Source organism: Lepus europaeus, chromosome 5 (genome assembly GCF_033115175.1).
Source record: "Lepus europaeus isolate LE1 chromosome 5, mLepTim1.pri, whole genome shotgun sequence".
Classification (NCBI taxonomy): Eukaryota; Metazoa; Chordata; class Mammalia; order Lagomorpha; family Leporidae; genus Lepus; species Lepus europaeus.
This window is the reverse complement of record NC_084831.1, coordinates 116,117,196-116,138,188: the sequence shown is the minus strand read 5'-3', so window position 1 is coordinate 116,138,188 and position 20,993 is coordinate 116,117,196. Positions and strand designations below refer to the sequence as shown.

Genomic DNA, 20,993 nt, shown 5'->3' with positions numbered 1-20,993 from the left:
TCGGTTTTGGCGTCTGCTGCTGTTTTGCGTACCTGAAGGATGCCGGATCCGGCGAAATCCGCTCCTGCTCCTAAGAAGGGTTCCAAGAAAGCCGTGACGAAAGTGCAGAAGAAGGATGGCAAGAAGCGCAAGCGTAGCCGCAAGGAGAGCTACTCCGTGTACGTGTACAAGGTACTCAAGCAGGTGCACCCCGACACCGGCATCTCGTCCAAGGCCATGGGCATCATGAACTCGTTCGTCAACGACATCTTCGAGCGCATCGCCGGCGAGGCGTCGCGCCTGGCGCACTACAACAAGCGCTCGACCATCACGTCCCGGGAGATCCAGACGGCCGTGCGCCTGCTGCTGCCTGGTGAACTGGCCAAGCACGCCGTGTCCGAGGGTACCAAGGCCGTCACCAAGTACACCAGCTCCAAGTAAGGGTCCGCAGGGACGCGAGAGATCAACCACCTGGCACCAAAGGCTCTTTTCAGAGCCACTCCCGTTTTCGGAAAGGGCGCTGTGAACACTGCGACAGGGCTGGCTAGGCAGGCTGGATGTGGCCGGTGAAACTGCAGAGCCTCCGGGTCTAGTGCCGCTGCCCGGCGAAGGGGCATCTACGTAGTCACGAAAGATGGAGAAGCTCGGCAGGCTGTCGCCGCGCCAGTGTGCATATACCCCCGGGTTGTGTCTCTGAAAGCGCTAGGCAGATTTTCTCCCTTAACGTGCAGAGGGGGAGCCGTGTTCCAGCTCTCCTCACTGGGACACCTTAAGGCTAGGTTAAAACACCAACATCAGTGCAGTGTGGTTTCGTCTAACGGGGTCCTGGCCCGGCCACCGGCACTGGGTTAATACAAGTCTCGGCGACTGCAGTCGATGATTTTGCCCTGTGGTCCCATAGGACGTTTATATCTGGGGATGGATGCTGCTGAGCATCCTAAAATACGCAGAACAGGCGCCCCCTCCCCCACCCTACCCTAAAACACGCATACAGGTCCGTAGGGTTGGTCCCGATGTGGGAACAGGCCTCTTCATCCAGGATTTTGTCAGCCACGCGGTCCCTCAGCTTCACCCAGCCCCAGTGCCGCTCTGCCCTTGGTGCGCAGGGTCTCTTGCAGGGCGCGCTTAGCGTAGCACTTTCCCCATTGTTAAGTCGGCGCTGCGCGTTAAACGCTTGCAGGTGCTTCCTAGGTTTCTCAAGTCAATTCAGGTCGGGGGTGGGGTCTGGGGAAGCAGTCTTGGATTAACAGGTTTTGGAGGGGCCTGTGTTTGGCGTCTATTTGTTAGGTAACTACAGATGGATCTGTGAGCGCAGGCCTGTGCACAAGTGTTCCGAAGGAGGAATTTGAGGAATCCGAAGGAATGATGCGCGGTTCACAGAAACCCGGTGTGTAGAAGGAATTTCTCAAGACGTCAGTCTTTGCATAACTTAGACTTCTCCCCACAACAGCTGGGCGGATGTTTCTTTTACTAAGTAAAACAGACCCTTGGGGCAATAGGAAACTTAGTTGACAATTCAAGCTTTGAAGTTGTCACTTTGTAGGAAATAGTTTTTCATTAAAAATGAATTTTATTACAGTAATTAACATTTACATCCAGCTAAAATTTGCATAAAATGTGCTGTCCATCATGATTTCATTCTTTTGCTGGACTTCTAGCTCTCAGTTGAGTCATCTTTGCCTGGCTTTTTTTTTTTTAATGACCACTAGACAAGAGGCCAGACGAAGATGACTCAACTGAGAATGTAACGTGTCCAGCAAAAGAAATTAAATCATAGCACATTTTGTAGTAGGAGGAAGTAGTGAGGAGGCCAAGGGGGTCTTTTTCATGCCCAGTCACACCAGTGGAAAGTCCCAGCCTAGGACGCTGAAGCTGAGGTCTCCCTGAAGACTCGGGGTTAGGTCTCAGCCTTGCAAAGTTGCTAAAGCAGTGCCGGTTGACTCAACTAGGAACTTGTTATTTATTGATCAAAGGATTAAGTCCCAACTAAAGGCCTTCTATCACCTGGTCAAAAACTTAAATTTCCCAGTCTTCCAGCTTAGCCCACGCGTTCTGCCCTGCAATGCATCTTCAGTGTCTCTTCTGTGCTTTTATTATATTCTCCCGAGTTTTAGTTCAGCTTCGGTATAGACTACTCAGGGTCAGTGCCCCTGCCAGTTCTTCAAACTCGTGCTCAAACCTCCCTGAGAAATCTTTCCATCCCACACCATTTCACGAGGGAAGTCTTCCCCCTTTTTAACTCTCACGGCCTTGCTCCTTACACAATTAACAACTAATTGTATAGTGTTGTGGACCTATTCTTCAATTTCTTTTTTCTTGTTTCTTACATTTTCTTCTTCGTCTTCTATTAGAGGGCAGAATCTTCTTTTAAATACTTGGTATTCTTCCACGAAGACTACTATAAAATAGCTTCTTAATGAACGTTTGTTGGATGATTGCCCAGTCCATAGTACACTATAAAACTGATCCTTGGGGTGGTAGATTCGAATACTGCAGTAAACGTTTTCCTGTACGTTTCTTCATTTTTTCTTGCTCTTTTAGTCCAGGATAATCTTTCAGCCACCCTTTATAATTAGTGACCAGCTTAAATCACTATTACAGATTCAGAAGTCTTGAGGGTGGTAGGTACTTAAGTACTACACTGATCAGCTTCCCTTCAGCCAATACATCTTTGTAGTTAAACTAATGAGTGTAGAAGGGAGCTTGCACTTGGTTTGAGATGTTGGAGGAGTGTCCTGCTTTTCCAGTGTATTTTTTTTTTTTTTTTTTTGACAGGCAGAGTGGACAGTGAGAGAGAGAGAGACAGAGAGAAAGGTCTTCCTTTGCCGTTGGTTCACCCTCCAATGGCCGCCACGGTAGGCGCGGTGCGCCAGCGCACCACGCTGATCCGATGGCAGGAGCCAGGTGCTTTTCCTGGTCTCCCATGGGGTGCAGGGCCCAAGCACTTGGACCATCCTCCACTGCCTTCCCGGGCCATAGCAGAGAGCTGGCCTGGAAGAGGGGCAACCGGGACAGGATCGGTGCCCCGACCGGACCTAGAACCCGGTGTGCCGGCGCCGCAAGGCAGAGGATTAGCCTAGTGAGCCGCGGCGCCGGCCTTTTAGTGTTTTAAACAAGGATGAGAGGGGAGGTACATTCCAGAGGATAAAAACTGTGGCATTTGGATAAAAAGCTTTAAATTTGAGAGCTTTACATATGTAAACTTGGTCTTGGCCTAAGTTGTGGGGTCAGATGTTAGTGAGATTGGTATGTTTTTAAGGATCGAAGAATGGATCGTAGTGTATTATAGAAGCCTACAAGGACAGTTTATCTTCATCATTTTTAGACAGGTTATTTTAAAACTAGGTGAACTTTCTAATGCTGATGTAAAAGATTTGGGCACCTATAATTCGACCACAGGACTACAGATGGGAAATAAGTGTGAGATCTCTGGGATAATTACTAGTTTTAATGGGAAACTTTTTTTCCTACATTTGGCAATAGCTGAATTATGCAAATGACTTGGCAAAAATAGAAAACTTGATAAAATTTTCTAAATCTCCCAATGGCAACATCAGCAAAATTTTGAAAAGAGCCGGCTGTGTTTTCCTATCATGTATTATCAAATATATATCGAGCACATAATGTGAACAAAGCAGTGAGATAGAGAATAAAAAAGCTATGAAGGCATCTGAGAGATCATCCTGATGTGAAGATCATTCTAATTCAAGCAAGCAATATTATTCCCAGAACAGGAGTCAAAGGCAATGTGGGTTGAGAGTGCAATGTTGTATCTGGCTGGGAGTTCAAGAGACTTCTACCTGGAGGGCTTCCAAGTGTGCCAGACGCTGGGCCACATGATGAGAGCCAGAAGTGTTGGCCTCCCCAAGTCCATAGGTTAAACTTGCATTTTCTTTATGACTGGTACCTGGAGTATCCTCTGGGATTTTTCTTTTTAAGAAGTTTTATCTGATTTTCACAGGAGCTTCTTTCAACTTTTTAATCATCTGATTTTAGTAGGTAGAATTCTCCATTTCATCTTTGTTCTGTGATTGAAAGTTATTAATTCCTCATCCCTCATCCAGGTTGTACTGTTTTTCTTTAATATATCTCCTTGAGTTTTTAAAATTTTCACAGATTACTTTGTCACTGAACAGTTCTGATTGTCCCACTCTCGTGCCTGCCAAGCCAAAGCCATTTAAGTCCCATCAGACCCAACTTGCAGCTCCTCAGAACTGTCAGGGCTTTTTCCCCTGTGATCCTAGCCTGACAGAGATTAGGTTTTCCTGTTCCCTATGAGGTTGTCTTTCCTTTGGATGTGATGGTTATAGTAGTGGGGATGTGTTAACTTTTTCTTTGTCACCCTGAGTGCAACTTATCAGAAAATCCTCTTGGCTAAAATACATCCAGTTTCCGAGTACATCTTGCCACTTCCCTGCTGTCACCATGTCCCAGGCCATCACCATCTTCTCTGCATATTTACAGTGACCTTCTAAGTGGTCTCCTTGCTTTTGCCCTCTTCCCTCCTCTATTTTCCACAAAATAGCTAGAGTAAATTTTTTGAAACAAGTCAGATCATTTCCCTCCCATGTCCTCTTGTCCAGCTGAGAACCCTCCAAGTCAAATGCTACACCCACATCAACCTCCCAGCCTCATATTCTCCCTCATTTGCTCCATTTCATTGCCCTCATCGCCTCTTCCTTGAATATACCAAGGTCTCTTCAAGGACCTTTGCACGTGCTATTTTCCCTTCTAGTAAAGGCTCTTCTCTGGATAATTGCATAATTTGTTTCCTCATTTCTTTTGGGTTTCTAGTCCTCAGTGACCTTACCATTGAGGTCTTCCTTGACCATTTTATGTCAAGACAGCAAGTTCACCATCTCTGCTTCCCCTCACTTCTTGTTATCCTTTATCTCCATACCTTTCTTAGTTTTTCTCCAATCGCACTTGAATACCAATGTATTTATTTACTTGTTTATTGCTGAATCAGAGACTGATATCCATAAGAACTCTTGTTCCCTGCTTGCTTTAACTCTCTGCTTTCTGGGTGTCTAGATTCTTAATTAAAGGCTAATTGAAGCTTCTCTTGGATTTGGGCTTCTCCATGAGCCAGAGTGCTAAACAAGGGGATGTTGAATGAACATTGTATTATTCCTAGTTTACTCCCTAAAAAAAGAACCGGTGTGTGCTGCCCTTGCCACCACTGGCTGACGTGTAGATGTGACAGCATAAACTGAGGCAACCGCCTGGGACCCAGAGACAGAAGCCAGGTGAAGAGGACAGCAGAACTGGTGTATCAGCCTTGGATTGTTCCACAAGAGAAACTTGTGTCTTAATTTAGGCTATGCTTTAAAATGCTTGTTAACAATAACTTGGATTGCATCTGACAAATACATCATCTCAACCCTGACTTCCCAGAGAAAGTCCTGTGAAGGGAGGTGAATGTTTTGTTCCTGCTCTTTCTCCAGCGTCTAGAGTTACATCTGGGATAGAGTAGGCATTCAGTCAGTATTTGCAGGATGAATGGATGGATAGGAGAGGAAGAAGTAACTGAGAGGGAGGGAAATGGGATCATATAAATGAGAAGCAGAGCTCCAAGGGCTGTAGCAAGAAGAAATGTTTGAGTTTGCAATCTTCTGCCTTCTGAACTAGAGGCACCACAGTGGAGTGACGCTCTGGGTAAAGTTGCGATCACTGTGGCCCACAAATTGGTTTAGAAGCCTCACAGTGTAAATCATGGATGTTCAAGGATCAACAGCAAAGCTAACTCAGGCAGTATAGACATTAACTATCAGCAATCTCCTAAAAGAGTAGAGATTTTAAGTGGATCGCAATTAAAAGGCAACTTTGGAGCTCAGCAATTATTGTCTCCAGTTTACAGAAGACTACAAGACATAGATAAGTAGAGAAATCCCAAGGGTCAGTGAATTTAGCATTGTTAAGTCCCTTCTGGTTATTTGAAATTATTTCCTTATCAGTGACAGCAATCAGGATTATCAAGGTTAATCTAATCTGCCTTGATTCTTCCAAGATGCCCCCATCTGGATGTGGAAGAAGCAATGAAAGGAGGAACGTGTACTGTTCCCATGCATTGTATCTCCTGCCGAGGGCAGCTCAGTGGCAGCTGAGGTTGGAGAGAACTTTGAAGGTCTTGGCTTGGAACTGAAGCTGCAACATCAATAACAGTAGCTCCAGCTCTTCCAGCTGTGCTCATTTCTCTCGTTAGCCCTCTACTAGCCTAAGTCCTGCAAGTGGTGATTAGCACCTGCTTTGGGTCCCAGCTTCTCCACACAAACTGTATAAGCTTTGGAAAGTGTCTTTACCCCTTTGTTCCTCAATTCTTCTATAAAATGGGAACCAATCATGAATCTACCTTCTAGGCTTGCTGTGGGGATTAAATGAGAGAATGTACTTGGAGCACTTGGTACGGTGGCTGGACACAGTGGATCCTTGCTCAGTGTTGCTGCCGTTACTCTAGGAAGCATTTGCAGGAGCACCGTCGTACCTACATGTCTTTTTCCAACAGCAGTGCTGTCATAGATCTCTAGTGATGTGAGGACCACTTCTCTAAGCATCTTACATCAGAGCAGTAAGACCTTCTTAAACCACTGTGCCAAGTGCCCATCCCAGTAAGGCCTTCTTTATTCCAAAACACCATCTAGTAAAGCATTTCTGGAGTTTACTTTCAGAGCCTGTGATTCTGTAGACTCTTAAAAGTATCTGCTATTATGGCCCAATAGGAAAAACAAAAGAAATAGAAAACCTTATAGGGTCTGTTACTAGTGCTTTACAAAAGCCTGTAAAATCTTTGGCAAATACTTTTCTACCAGAAGATGCTGGCAATACTTCACAGCAGCACTTTCAGAAAAACGAGAATGCATTTATTAAACAATTCTTTCTGTTTATTTAGCCAAAAGCCCTGGGTTTTGAGGATTTCACACAAGAGTAAAGCCACGTGAGCAGAAATTTCCTTGACCACTGTTAAGTAGCACAGAGCAGAACACACCTAATGCAGTCGACTCGAGAACGCGAAAATAGCTTGGAAAATGTTTTAGATAGAAACTCAACAATGGATTTGGTGGATTCAGGTTGATGACTTCTGTGTTGATCATTTCTGCCTATAAAATTATTTTTCAGCATTAAGAAGTTCCTGTTCTTTTCACCTATCGGATCTGAAGTTTTCCCAAGAATGCAAGGAAATCTTATTTTTCGAACTACAGTCTAGAGAATGGCCAACAAGTAAGATGAATTCCAGGCCCTCCAGGTTGTTTTTCTTTGGCTAATAACTCATCACACAACTGATGATGTATTTCATAAGGTTCCATTAAAGAGAGGCTTAGGAATCTAGAGAGCATTGCACTGTTGATCGATGTAGGGAACTTTGCTTTAGGTGGCTAAAGCCAGAAACGGCAAAATAGAACTAGAACTTGAAGTTCCTTAGGGTTTTTCCTTGGTGTGTGCACACCTGGATGCCAGTCCAGTGTCCTGAAGATGGTAAAGGGGTAGTGGCCTGGGATTGACTCAGTATTTAGAGGGAAAGAGAGATTTAGGGACTAGAGCAGGACAAGGCATCCAGAGAAAAGGAGTGTCTGACCAACAATGAAGGCTGCAAAGCAGTGAAGTAAGAAACAAAGTATTTTGGCCGGCACCGTGGCTTAACAGGCTAATCCTCCACCTTGCGGCGCCGGCACACCGGGTTCTAGTCCTGGTTGGGGCGCCGGATTCTATCCCGGTTGCCCCTCTTCCAGGCCAGCTCTCTGCTATGGCCCGGGAAGGCAGTGCAGTGGAGGATGGCCCAAGTGCTTGGGCCCTGCACCCGCATGGGAGACCAGGAGAAGCACCTGGCTCCTGCCTTCGGATCAGCGAGATGCACCGGCCACAGCGGCCATTGGAGGGTGAACCAATGGCAAAAAGGAAGACCTTTCTCTCTGTCTCTCTCTCACTGTCTACTCTGCCTGTCAAAAAAAAAAAAAAAAAAAAAGTATTTCATTTGTTTTATATGAATCAAAGGTAATAATTACAAATTACCAGAAGTCAGGGAAAAATACAGTGTCGATATTAGTGTTCTTAACACTCAGGGTAGAATATGCCTAGAGATATCAGCTCTCTTTTTCCCTTGGCAATGACATTTTGTCTTTGTATAAGTCTTAGTTTCCATCTGTAGGATTATCATTTTCAATGGCGTCAAAGGAAAATGGGTTAGGCCAGGAGGGAGTGTGAAACAGAATTCAGATATACCGCAAATGTCACCCTGGGCAATGGTTGTTCAGAGTTCTTCAGAAAACTCCCAAACCTAGGGCTGGACCTTAAATTACTTAAATTTCTCTCTGGAGATACATTTCCAGATCATTTCTTCCTGGGACTGTATTTCATCCAGGTGGCCTGTCTGCCAACTGGCGACCATACATGGAGACACACGGATGTAGCTTAATGGGCAGGAAGAAGGTGTGCTGACTCACTTGCAGCAAGAGAGAAACTTTTTGGAAACCAGCACTGTGGCATAGAAGGTTAAGCCTTTGCCTGCTGCTCCACTTCTGATCCACTCCCTGCTAATATGCCTAGAAAAGCAGTGGAGGATGGCCCAAATGTTTGGGCCCCTGCACCCACAGGGCAGATCTCGATGAAGCTCCTGGCTCCTGACTTTGGCCTGGTCCAGCCGCTCCTGTTGTGGCTGCTTGGGGAATAAACTAGCGGATGGAAGATCTCTCTTTCTCCCTCTTCTCTGTATCTCTGCCTTTCAGATAAATCTTAAAAAAAAAAAAAAAAAGTAGCTTTTCATAAGCTCCTTTAGTCTTCGCCCAGTTACATGATGGCAAATTGCATGATTTTTGCCTTTTGATCATTTTTATAAGGGATTTTCCCTGTGTCTGTTTAGTATTTAAGCTCTGATTTTCATAATTTCTTTCCACATCACTATTAAGGTTTTAGAAAATGGAAATTGTTCTTAAATTCTCAGAAATAGTAAGTATGTATGGAGTAGAATATATTTTTAGAATCAGCAAGAGAGCTAAGGTACAACATGAATTCTAAACCTTAGCCTAGAGAAGAAAGGTAAAAAAATTTTTTTACCTAAAGGGAACTAATTTCTTTTTTTTTTTTCTCTTTTTTTTTTTTTTTTTTTTTTTTTTTTTTTTTTTTTTTTTTATTTTTTTTATTTTTTTTTTTTTTTTTTTTTTATTTTTGACAGGCAGAGTGGACAGTGAGAGAGAGACAGAGAGAAAGGTCTTCCTTTTGCCGTTGGTTCACCCTCCAATGAGGGAACTAATTTCTTAGTATTTATGATTGTGGGGCTATGTTTGGGAGGAAAATAGGCTTAACGGATTTTTTTCTGGATTAGCATATGCAAATCATGTACAGTGAGGGAAAAAATAAAAGCTGCAAAGATTACAAAAGCAAGATAAACAACAGGTTGTGGCGTGGATTGCAGGCATGACTGAGTCCTGGTCCCTCATGCCACGGTAGGGCCACTTCTTGGCAGTGAGGAGGGATGATGTGTTTCTGAAATCTCTGGTTATGCCATTGTGTGGTAGAGTAAAGAATGCAGAGCCTCGGATGTGTAACTTGGTTTTGGTCTTTTTTTTTTTTTTTTTAAGATTTATTTATTTATTTGAGAGAGTTACAGACAGAGTGAGAGACAGAAAGGTCTTCCACCCGCTGGTTCACTCCCCAAGTGGCTGTAAGCTTGGAGCTGAGCTGATCTGAAGCCAGGAGCCAGGAGCTTCCTCCGGGTCTCTCGCGTGGGTGCAGGGGCCCAAGCACTTGGGCCATCTTCTACTGCTTTCCCAGGCCATAGCAGAGAGCTGGATTGGAAGAGGAGCAGCTGGGACTAGAACTGGCGCCCATTTGGGATGCTGGCACAGCAGGCGGAGGATTAACCTACTGCACCATAGCACCAGCCTGGTTCTGTTATTTATTAGTAGTATGATGAGGCAAAGTTTCTTTTTTTCGTAAGCTTGTTTACTTATTTATTGGAAAAGACAGAGCATCAGGAAAGGACGGTGGGAGGGAAGGGAGAGCTCCATCCATATCCATCCACTGGTTCACTCCCCAAATGGCTGCAAAATCCAGGCCCGAGTTGGGCACAAGCCGAGAGCCAGGAACTCCAGCCTGGTCTCATGTGTGGCAGAAACTCAAGTGCTTGGTCCATTTTCCACTTTCTTCCCAGGCACATTAGCAAGAAGCTAGATCAGAAGCAGAGTGGCTGGGACTTGACTGGCACTTTGGGAGGGGATGCTAGTGTCTCGAGTGGTGACAATCCACTAGACTACATTCTTTAATAGGTGTTTCCTTATCTTAAAATTCAGAATAATACTAATCCTTACTCATGCAGGATAATTGAGTAAATACATATAGCCATGCTTAATGTTTGACACTTAATAAACATCTCAAAAAATGTTGGTTGATGTTGGCAGTAGGGAAGCCCTGTGGAGTGCTGTGCAAGTTTCTTACCTCCAGTGTTCCCCAAATGACTATGTCACATGCTTTCCAGCTCCACCCCAAACTCTTACAGGTGATTAAAAAAAAAAAAAAAAGAAAGAAATTGACCAAAAGGGTGGCAGATGGAGTAAGTGTGAAGTAGAGAACTTTGACAGTAGACATGGACCAAAAAATAATTCACACTTTTTGGAACCAACATACCAGAATCAAAAGTTGATCCTGGGACAAGAGAAAAGATGACTGTTTGGGTACCACAGTGGGACCAGCTAGTAAGGTTTATCCCGTCTGCCCTCTCCTATCTGGGAAGAGGCAGTAAGATGTACCAGGTGATGGGAAGCTGCAATCCTGAAAAGACTACTAGCTACTTACCCAACGTGAACTTCTCTCCCACCAGCACTGCAGCAAAGCAGCTCCCCAACACAAAGGTGAGCAGATAGCCAGAGTCAGCAACACTGGGAATGATCCAGCAAAATCAGAGACCCCAAACTGGGCAGCATAGAACTCCAAGAAGCGGCATTAACAGGAAAGACCTCAGAATGAGTGTACCTGATCTCCTCGGAGATACGGGAGAGAACAACGCAGGAAAACTTAACTAGAGATCTTGGCAATTTAAATTTTGGTTATTGACATGAAAATTCAACAAGGGCCAAATCCAGAATAGGATACATGTAGCTGAGGGAAAATCAATGAGCTTAAGCCAGAAATCCCTCCAAGAAACCAAATAAAAATATATATCAAAAAATTAAAAATATGAAAGCAAGTGTACATGATGGTGAAGAATAGATTCAGATGGCCCAAAATTCATCCAATAGGATGAGAAACTTAAGGAGGGAATTAAAGTGTTAGGAATAAAGTGTGGATCCATGGAATAAGGTTTGCTGGTCATGCAGTGCACATTGCAGGGAACACCATTCAAATCGTAATCTTTGACAGTGGTGTCTCCTGCCATTGTCTAGTGTGCATCCAAAGTCCATAAGACAATGGGAGGATTATTTCCCAGGATCTAAATATGTGTAGATGTCCATCTCGGGCTGCAAGGTCCTGTTAAATGCTGAGTGCAAAGGACCTTTAATTCAATACATGGTGATATTTCAGAATAAAGAGCTAGAAGAGAAAGTTATAAAAACATTCAGAAAATACAAAGAAATGGAAATCAAGTTTATATGAGATGCATTTGAGTACACTGGATATAAGACAATGAAGCATTATTTTTAAAAATCTAGGGAGAAATATAATGAAACGAAAGTCTGCCCAAACTCTCATTTAAGACAGTTACTTTTAGACTCTGAGTTGTTAGAGTTGCATTCCAGCAAGATTTAAAGATTGCAAGGGATGACGAGGGATTCAAGAAGCAAAGGTACTCAGTACCTGGTTCAGCACATGGCTAAGTGTGAGTAAGCTTAATTCTAAGAAATTAAACAAACCAACTAACCTGGGATTCAGATTCCAGATGATGTTAATGTGGGAGATGAGAGAGGGCAGGAGTGAAGAGAAGTGAAACAAGTAAGTTATTATATTCAGGAGGAAGATATAGATGCTATTACTGTGGAAATTAGAAAAATGTAGGTTTAAAAATGTGACACTAGGAGGGAATTTCAAAACAGTAATACACTCATAAATGATCATGAATTGTTTTCATTGAATACAGGTATACAGTGTGCATGTACTTACACAAGTGTGCATACAAGGATTTCTGATAAGTGAATAATCGCAGTGAAGGCTTTACACCTTTCTTAGCCATTAGATCAAATGGACTAAAACACTGAAGAGATAGGGGATTTGAAGAACATGGTTGACAAGGTTAATCATGTAACTATACTTACACCAACACCATCTGGTATTCAAAATAAATTGCCTTGCTTTCAAATTTACATGGAATATTAACAAAAATTGACTAAGGGCAAATTAAATCTCAAGTGCTGAAAAAGGTTAAGCCATTCAGGATATATTCATGGACTATAAAGCAATAAAATAATCATACTCTCCTTAGTCTAGACTCGGGAAAAAGCACATGGATAAAGAGGATAACAAAAAGTTACATATTCTAAAAATCAGAGCACTATATATTAAAACCTACATGAAGTGGGTAGAAGAAAATTCATAGTTTTAAAATGCATTTAAGAGTAAACTTGAAAATAACCTTTTAAACTCAAATACTAATAAAGAAACAACAAAAAGCGAGAGTAGGAGTAAATTAGGATAAAACAGAATCGATGGAGTAGATCACACCTTCCTACTCTGCTAAAATTAATAAAACCGAAGGCTGTTTCCTGGGCATTTAAATGGTTGATCCTTTAGTAAATTTAAAAACATTAGATATGGAAGATAAGACATTTTATATGAATATATATGCAAAATAGGTGCTGATTTTTTTCATACTACCAGAGCTGCTTCAAGAAAAGTAGAATAAGAATTGGTTATAGATGCAATTGAAAAGGTAGTGACAGATTTTCCCTTAAAAACGTAACAGAGGCAAGTGTTTGGTGCAGCTGTTAAGATCCCAGTTGGCACACCCACAGCTTGTATTGAAAATCCTGGTTCTGCTCCCAGTTCCAGCTCACAGGCTGCACGTGATGGGAACTCAAGTAGGTGGGACCCTGCCCCCACATGGGAGAGCTGGGTTGAGTTCACAGTTGCCTGCAATTTCGGGAGTGAACCAGTGAACAGGAGTCCTCTGCCTGCCTGTGTGTCTCTAAAACAAATTGAATAAATTTAAAAAAGCAAGTACCGCTGGCAGGTGCTTTGGTGCAGTGGGTTAAGCCGCTGCTCGGGATGCCTATGTTCCATATCAAAGTGCCTGAGATCTAGTCACACCTCTGCTTCTGACCCAGCTTCCTGCTAATGCACTAAGGAGGAGGCAGCAGATGATGGCCTAACTACCGGAGTCCCTGCCACTCACATGGGAGACCCAGATGGAGCTTCTGGCTCCTGGCCTCAGCCTGGCCTCATCCTGGCTGTTGCACATTTGGGAAGTAACCCAGTGGATGAAAGACTGCTCTGCCTTTCAAATAAAAAATAAGTAAATAGTAAGAAAAAAAAGTCCAAGGCCCAGATAGTTTTACTAAACATTAATGGGAGATGATATTTAAATTGATCATGATATAGAAAAATATTAAGCCACCTATGGGCATCGTGAAGAAGTGACAGCAACAGATATTAGGAAGGTTAAATGAAATAATCTATGCAGGGCAAGTGTTTGATACATGAAAATAATAGTAATAAAGTTATTACCTGCCATGATATAGTTTCCTAGTGGGATGAGAGAACTGGAATAAGCAGTTGCAATTCAAGGAGTTATTAAGTATAAGGTTAAGGGTTGAATCCTGGTTTACAGTGACCAAGACTTGTGAAATTTCAGATCATGGTTGAATTAAAGTTGGAAAATGGTTATTTTCTAAAATAAACGATTCTGATAAGCCTATGTAAATTCCTGTTTCTTCTTTTCAAGCTCTGTCTCTGCTCTTCCAGAAAAGGTGAGCCTCAAAGTCACAGCCAGACTGCATCCATGAGTGCGGTTTCACTGGGAAATATGCCACTGCTGTTTCTAAATTAAATCACCTTTGCAGAGACCTTGTGTGGGCAGTTCGTCTTATTTATGTCTCCCGAATGCCTAAACCAATTGTTTCTAGTCTTTTCTTCTGATTTGCAATCTTCATTAACTCCAAACACGTCTGGGAATCTTTCACTCTCCAAAATTTATTGTATTTTTATCCTCTTCAAGACTAAGGGTTAAGGAGTAGAATGTGCTGAGTGTGATATGGAGGTGAAAGGGGAAGGCAGGAAGACGAGAATAACTTTTGGGGGGTTTTGCCCCTACATTAAAAACGAACCCAAACAATGGAAACAAAGGGAGAAGGAAGGAAACAATTGGCTCTCATTTTGCTGCCAGTGAGCATTAACAAAGACGTCTACACCTAAAAGACCATGTGGAGGCCCCAATTTTCAACTTCCTAGCCCTTTTCTTAGTTTTATGGACATCCTACTTTCCATTGCAAAATTCAAAATACACTTCTCTTAGTTCATTCAGGTTTTATAGTGTGGGACTGGTAATAATCTTAAAACACTAACAATACCATCTACAGTTAGTTACAACTATGAAGGGCCCAGGAATTAATGGAAACTTCTAAAGGATAAATGTAACACTGTGTTGAGACATCAACAAGGGCCTAAAGAAATGGATAGTTACACCTTGCTTAGAGATTGAAAGTCAACATTGCAATACCAGTGCCCCTCCAATCCTGTCCTGCCCCCGCCCCCAAATGATCTACAGATTTAATGCAGTTCTACTCCAAATCCAATTGTCTTCTCAGGAGAATTTGACCCAATAACATTTTAAAAGCATTTATTTGAAAGACGGAGAGAGGGAGACAGATCTACCATTCACTGCTTCACTCCCCAAGTGCCTGCACCAGTCTGACACTGAGTCTGGGTCTCACTGGAATCCAGGCACTCCAATACGGCACTGGGAATACCAAGCGATGCCTTCACCACTGGGCCAACATGCTGCCACAGCCCCCATGCCTGCGGTCAGCTTCTTTACTGAGACACTGTCCTCTGTTTCTAGTCCAGGGTTCTTCCCTGGGGTCAACCCATGTCTCCATTGCCTTTCTGACAGTCACACTTATAACGTGCACTGGGAATCAACAGGTCCCATACACAACTTTGGCTTCCTGCTACCCCTTGGCCCCTGCCCCACCAGTGCTCTTTTCCAGGTCAGTCAATGGCATGTTTACTGCTGTGGCCCCAAATCTAGGAGTTCCATATTCTTTTTCTCAGTTTGATACATCTGATCAATCTGAAAGCTTTGTTGGCATTTCCTACAAATTCCAAATGTGACCATTACTGCTACCATACTAGTCCAGACTGCCATTGCCTCACCTGAATTCCTAATTGGTTTCCTGGTTTCCACCGTTGTCCCTTTGAGAGCTCCTGGGATCTGTCTCCAATGAAGGCTGGTGGCAGTGAGGACGGTAGCCCTCCGAAGTAGCTGCTAGCTATGTCTCCTTTCTGCCCGGAAAAAACTGTCTAGAGCTGGCTAATCCTTGGCCCCTTCTAGGGGAAAGTCCCTAAAGGAAAGATCCAGAATGGACCCAGCTATTCCCGTGTTGCCCCAGCGTGATAACCCACTTTGGAAATTCCATCTCAGGCTAGGCACCTGTGATCTGAACGGGGCTGGCCTCTTGTAAGAGAAGCACCTGTGGTGCGCAGATGCATTTAGGGGTCTCCACATGGAGATACGACCCTAACTGGCCCACCCTCTTCCCAACCGATTGCCTCCTCTGCTTCACGCCTGTCCACTCGGGTGATGTGCTTAGGCTTGGATGCACTGAGGATCCTAGGGTGGGCCCGAGCCCCTTGCAGATGAAGCCTCGGGAGGTTAAAGAGGACCCGGATATTACTCTTGTCAAGTCTAGGGGTGAAGAACAACCCCTGTCCCCCCCTCCCCCCACCGGCTCTGAGGTTCCCAAATTATTCTGGGGGCTTCCTGTCCTTTGGTTCGCTGGCTGAGCTGACCTAGGGTCCCTCCTCGGCTCTGATGGTGACGGATCCAGCTGCCCTGTTCTTGGTTCTCTCTCGGCAGGCCGAGGAAGTGAGGCACCTGCAGGGAGGCCAGCTGCCTCCTCTCCACCTTTGGCCTGCGGTCTCCGCCGGCCCTGTACACCTGCCAGGCTCTCGGCGCCCGGTAACATGAGGCGCCCGCGAAGCCTGCAACTTCCAAGTCAGCCTCCAGGTGGCGCGACACCGCGGCCGCGAGCAGGTGGGCATGCGCACTCCGGCTTCTCGCGATACTCCCATCCTGCAACGGGGTTCGCAGTAGGAGTTCTGCGTAAGCTGCGTTCTCCAACCTCAAACCGAGGCGGGCTGCATTCGCACGCCTTTTTGCTCTCTCCTGTCCGCTCCTGCCGCTGACCCAGTCTAGAACTCGTTTATTGCTCCCGCTTGCCCTGGGAAAGTCAGTAATTTCTCGTGGCTTGTTTCTGAGCGGGAGGAAGGGCGCAGAACGGGCGGTCAGCTTTCGCTTAGCTGAATCCCCGTGCGCGGGCTGAGCCGCAACGCACCAGGAGGCCACAAGGTGGCGCCAGCGGCCCGCCGCGGACAAGCGCCGGCCACGCGGCCTCGGTTAGGTGTCATTTACAGCAGTTACTGACATCCCTGTTTGGAGCACAGAATTGAGTGGTGGCTGATAGCAGATTCGCGAACAGGTAAGAATATGGAGTTACAGCACCCGCCCCCCCCCCCTTTTTTTGGCCAAAAATTAATAAAACAATTTTTTGAGAACATATAAAATGCCCACTCACTTCAAGACATTGCTTTTACTTGGAGACACGTCGATCAGTTTCCATTTCCTTTTTGAAACCTTGTGAAATCGAGACTGAGCGGGCACATGAGCTAGCAACTCTTTCCGCTCACTGGAAGGGCGGAAATGCCAGCGAGCCCTCGCCCTTACCCGGCTTGGATACTGTGTGACGGCCTTTGTGCCGTTCGCGCCGTGTGTCCAGCCTGGTCGTGCTCGCCGTGGCCTGGTCGCGCCGCGGACCTCCGTCTGCCCTGCGGGTGGAAGCGGAGGCGCGGGCTGACTCTCGGGGACGCGGCCGAGCCCGCCTCCCTCTGCCCGGCGAGGCGTGTGTTCCGCATCCTGGGCACTTTGAGCAGTCTACAGGGCTGACTCCTGGACCATTGCGGTTTTAAGGTGCTGAGGTTTGGAGCTGCCCGTTGAGGTAAGCAGGCCGGTCCTGCCACAGCAGAGTGAGCACGTGCATAGAGCAGGTGCAGCGCTGTGCGCAGGGTGTTGCCATAGGTCGTCCTTACATTCTTGGCCTTTCTGTCCTGGGCCTCTTCCTTGGAAGCCACACATTTTTAGTTATTCATTTGGAAGTCAGAATTGCAGAGAGAGGGAGAGACAGAAAGCGATGCCCCATCTGCTGGTTCACTCCCCAGACGACCGCAACGGCCAGGGCTGGGTCAGGCCGGAGCCACGAGCTTCATCCAGGTTTCTCACGTGGGCACAGGGGCCCAAGCACTTGGGCCATCCTCTGCTACTTTTTCCCAGGAAGCTGGATCGGAGGAGGAGCAGCCAGGACTTGGCACTGGCGCCCCATGGGATGCCGGCGTCACAGGTGGTGGCTTTACCTGCTACGTCACAGCGTGGGCCCCAGCCATGCATTTTTTGATAATAAAGAAGTAAAATCTTTAAATGAAAATGGTCATCAATTCTGCCATATCCTTCTACAATACCCTGGCATTCAGAATATCAGCATACCCATTTCTAGTACCTAGCTTTGCTCTTAACCAGGAAGGAACAAGAACCTATAACCTCTGGTGTGTAGAGCCTTTGTCTCTCTGTACTGCCAGACATTTCATCCCCAGGTCACTGTATGATGATTTGGAACAGGTCAGAGAGAGGCCTCTGATGAACTGTGGGAAAGCTGAGTGGGAAAGAGCAGGCATGGCTCCAGGCAGGCCAGTATTTTGCAAGTGTCCCTATGGAAGTTCATGAGCTAAGCTATTGTTGCCTCTCAAATAAATAAATATATCTCTTTTAAAAAAGGAAAGTGGAGCCCCTGGGACTTAAACCTGTACCCATATGGGATGTCAGTGTTGCAGGTGGCAGTTTAACACATTGTTACAAATGACCTAATTCTGACTGACTCAAAAACCTAAAAGAAGTTTTGAAAAAATTCATGCAAATGTGTATTATAAAAAACTATATGTAGATTCTGAAACTACCTTCGTTCTGTTTTCCACAGTCTTTTTGAAGTTCCTGTGTGTGTGTTTTTCCAGGCTCTTGTGGGTATTCTAAGGCTAGGTTTCGTAGCTCTTTGGGGTTGTAATCCCTTTCCTTTCTTCTCAGACCTCTGTTGGGTTATCTGTGATGTAGCCTCGTCATGGCTAGCAGGAAGGGGTGGGGACAGACCCTGAGAGGGGGCACGTAGTGCCTTGTTGGGGAGAAGCCTGAATTTTCTTCTGGCACAGAAGAAGTGCTCACTCTTTCTGGAGAAGAGCCAGCCATTTTCACAGGCTCAAAAGTTTGGAAGCATTGAGGGCCAAAATAATTTGACCTGACAGTCAACATTCCTTTGAAGTTGTTCTACTTTTGCTTGGTCTTTCCTTTTCTCTGACATTCCTCTTTGCAGGAGATGGGAGCTGCTTTGGAGATAGGCAGGGAGGTGCTCTGGCTTGCCCTGCCTGTTACCCTCAGCTGCTCCTTATCTTTCTGAAGAGCGTGGAGGGCACTTAGCTGTGGCCCTCCTCTTCCATCGTCCTCACGTTCGCTCCTCATCCAGAAGCTTCAAACACCTGGGCGTTCCCTCCTCCGCTGCACAGTGCCCCGTTCCCCACCAGGAACAGTTTTGATGACTCAGTCACCGCCTGTGCCGAGCGCTGACTGGGCCTCGCCTGCCAACCATGCTTGGGTCCTCATTGCTAGCTGGCTGGGTGAATTGGTCATCTCCAAAACCCTGTCTGCCCCCTGCTTTCACAGAGCCCTCACAGGATAAAGCATTGCCAGTTGTGCGTTCTGGAAGCAGACACTGAGGTGGAGATTAGGGGGCGAGATTTGTGTTAGGACCAATACCTAGGGACGGAAAGGACTGGGAAGGAAGGAAGGCAGCAGGATTGGGCAGAGAAAGCAGCGGAGTGTAATCCAGGCTGGATGAAGTCTTAGCCAACCCAGGAGGGTACTCTGGAGTGAGGATTGCTCATCAGAGCATCTCATACCTCGCAACATGCCTTTGCAGATTATGGTGAGGCTGCTGTGTGTAGCTGAGGCAGGCAGCACCTCGTAGCTGGGGATTCTGCTGACCTCACTCCCTAGCTGACAGCAAGAACGGCCTTTGGGGCATGTCGGCTGCAAATCTGGCTCTACCTCAAAGAATAATCTGTAAAGAGAAGCCTGAAACTCCCATTTGCTGTGTTAATAATTTGTTGCCTTGGATGTAATACCAAAAATAATATCTTTGAATTCTCAGTATAAATTATTTCAAGCTCTGTGAGTCAATCAGAATTGAGTCACTTATATTTTTCTCTTTTTATAGACATGATAGAAAGTAAAGGCTAGAGGGGCCGGTGCTGTGGTGTAGTGGGTAAAGCCGCTGCCTTCAGTGTCGGCATCCCATATGGGTGCTAATTCATGTCCTGGCTGCTCCCCTTCTGATCCAGCTCTCTGCTATGGCCTGGGAAAGCAGTAGAAGATGGCCCAAGTCCTTAGGCCCCTGCACCCGTGTGGAAGACCAGGAAGAAGCTCCTGGCTCCTAACTACATTGGCCCAGCTCCAGCTATTGCAGCCCATTGGGGAGTGAACCAGTGGATGGAAGACTCTTTCTCTGCCTTTCCTTCTCTCTCTGTGTAACTCTGATTTTCAAATAAATAAATAAAATAAATATTTAAAAAGTAAGTAAAGGCTAGTGACAGCTAAGTTAATTGTTTAACAAATAACGTCAAAGAATATTGTTTCATTTGAATTAACAAAAAGGGGGTATGCATTATGATGCTTGGGACACTCTTATCCCATATCATAGAGTGCTTGGGGTCAAGTCTCGCCTTTCTGATCCAGCTTCCTGCTAAGGTGCGTGAGAGGCAGCGGATGATGGCCAAGTACTTGGGTTCCTGCCACCCATGTGGGAGACCCAGATGGAGTTCCTGGCTCTCAGCTGCAGCCTGCCCCAACCCTGGTGGTTGTGGGCATTTGGGGAGTGAACCAGCAGATGGAAGATCGATCTCTCTCTCTTTCTCTCCCTCCCTCTCTCTCTCCTTTCCCTCTCCCCCTCTCTCTGCCTTTCAAATAAATAATTTTTTAAAAATATATTTAGAAAAATAAATTAACCAAGATTCTGTGTCCTTAATCTGTCTAACTCTGCTACTGCTGTAGATGAAACTCCTCTCTCTGTTTTTATCCTTTAAAAAATTATTTGAGAGACAGGTCTAACCCTGGCAAAACAGATGGGAGATTTCTGCTAGTTAATGTTATACTTCTTGCCAGTCTTGTTTGAAAGATCTGACCTGATTTTCTTTTCAAAAGATTTATTTATTTATTTGAGAGGCAGAGTTACAGAGAGAGAGAGAGAGAGAGAGAGAGAGTCAGAGAGTCAGAGAGCTCTTCCATCTCTTGGTTTGCTCCCCAAATGGCTGCAATGGCTGGAGCTGGGTCAACGCGAGGCCAGGAGCCAGGAGCTTCTACCAGGTCTCCCATGTGCGTGCAGGGGCCCAAGGACTTGGGCCATCTTCCACTGCTTTCCCAGGCCATTAGCAGGGAGCTGGATGAGAAATGGAACAGCTGGGGTTCAAACTGGTATCCATATGGGATGCCAGCACCATGGGTAGAGACTTAAATCTAGTGTGCCATGGTGCTGACCCCATTTTGTTTTTAAGATTTATTTATTTTACCTGAAAGGCAGAGTTCAGAGAGAGAGAGAGAGAGAGAGAGAGAGAGGCAGAGACAGAGGAAGAGATCTTCCATCTGCTGCTTCACTCCCCAGGTGGCCTCAACAGCCAGAGCTGGACCAGTCTGGAGCCAGGAGCTTCTTCTGGGTCTCCCATCTTCTGCTGTTCTAAGTGCATTAGCAGAGAGCAGAATCAGAAGTAGAGCAGCCAGATCTCGA

The 20,993-nt window shown here is 45.5% G+C and overlaps 1 protein-coding gene across 3 annotated transcripts in view; it reads left to right on the top strand.

The window, feature by feature from the left end:
- LOC133760136 (histone H2B type 2-F-like) overlaps nt 1–20,993 on the top strand; it is a 39,467-nt gene continuing 18,474 nt past the window's right edge. The window contains exons 1-3 of one of the 3 annotated variants that reach the window (XM_062192152.1): nt 1–416; nt 7,096–7,197; nt 13,844–13,929. In XM_062192152.1, the coding sequence (XP_062048136.1) occupies nt 40–416; nt 7,096–7,183 (465 nt within the window). In that variant the 5' untranslated portion in view covers nt 1–39 and the 3' untranslated portion in view covers nt 7,184–7,197; nt 13,844–13,929. Of the gene's footprint in view, nt 417–7,095; nt 7,223–13,843; nt 13,930–20,993 lie in introns of those variants that run through there. The other 2 variants (XM_062192153.1, XM_062192154.1) reach the window with 2 other exon arrangements.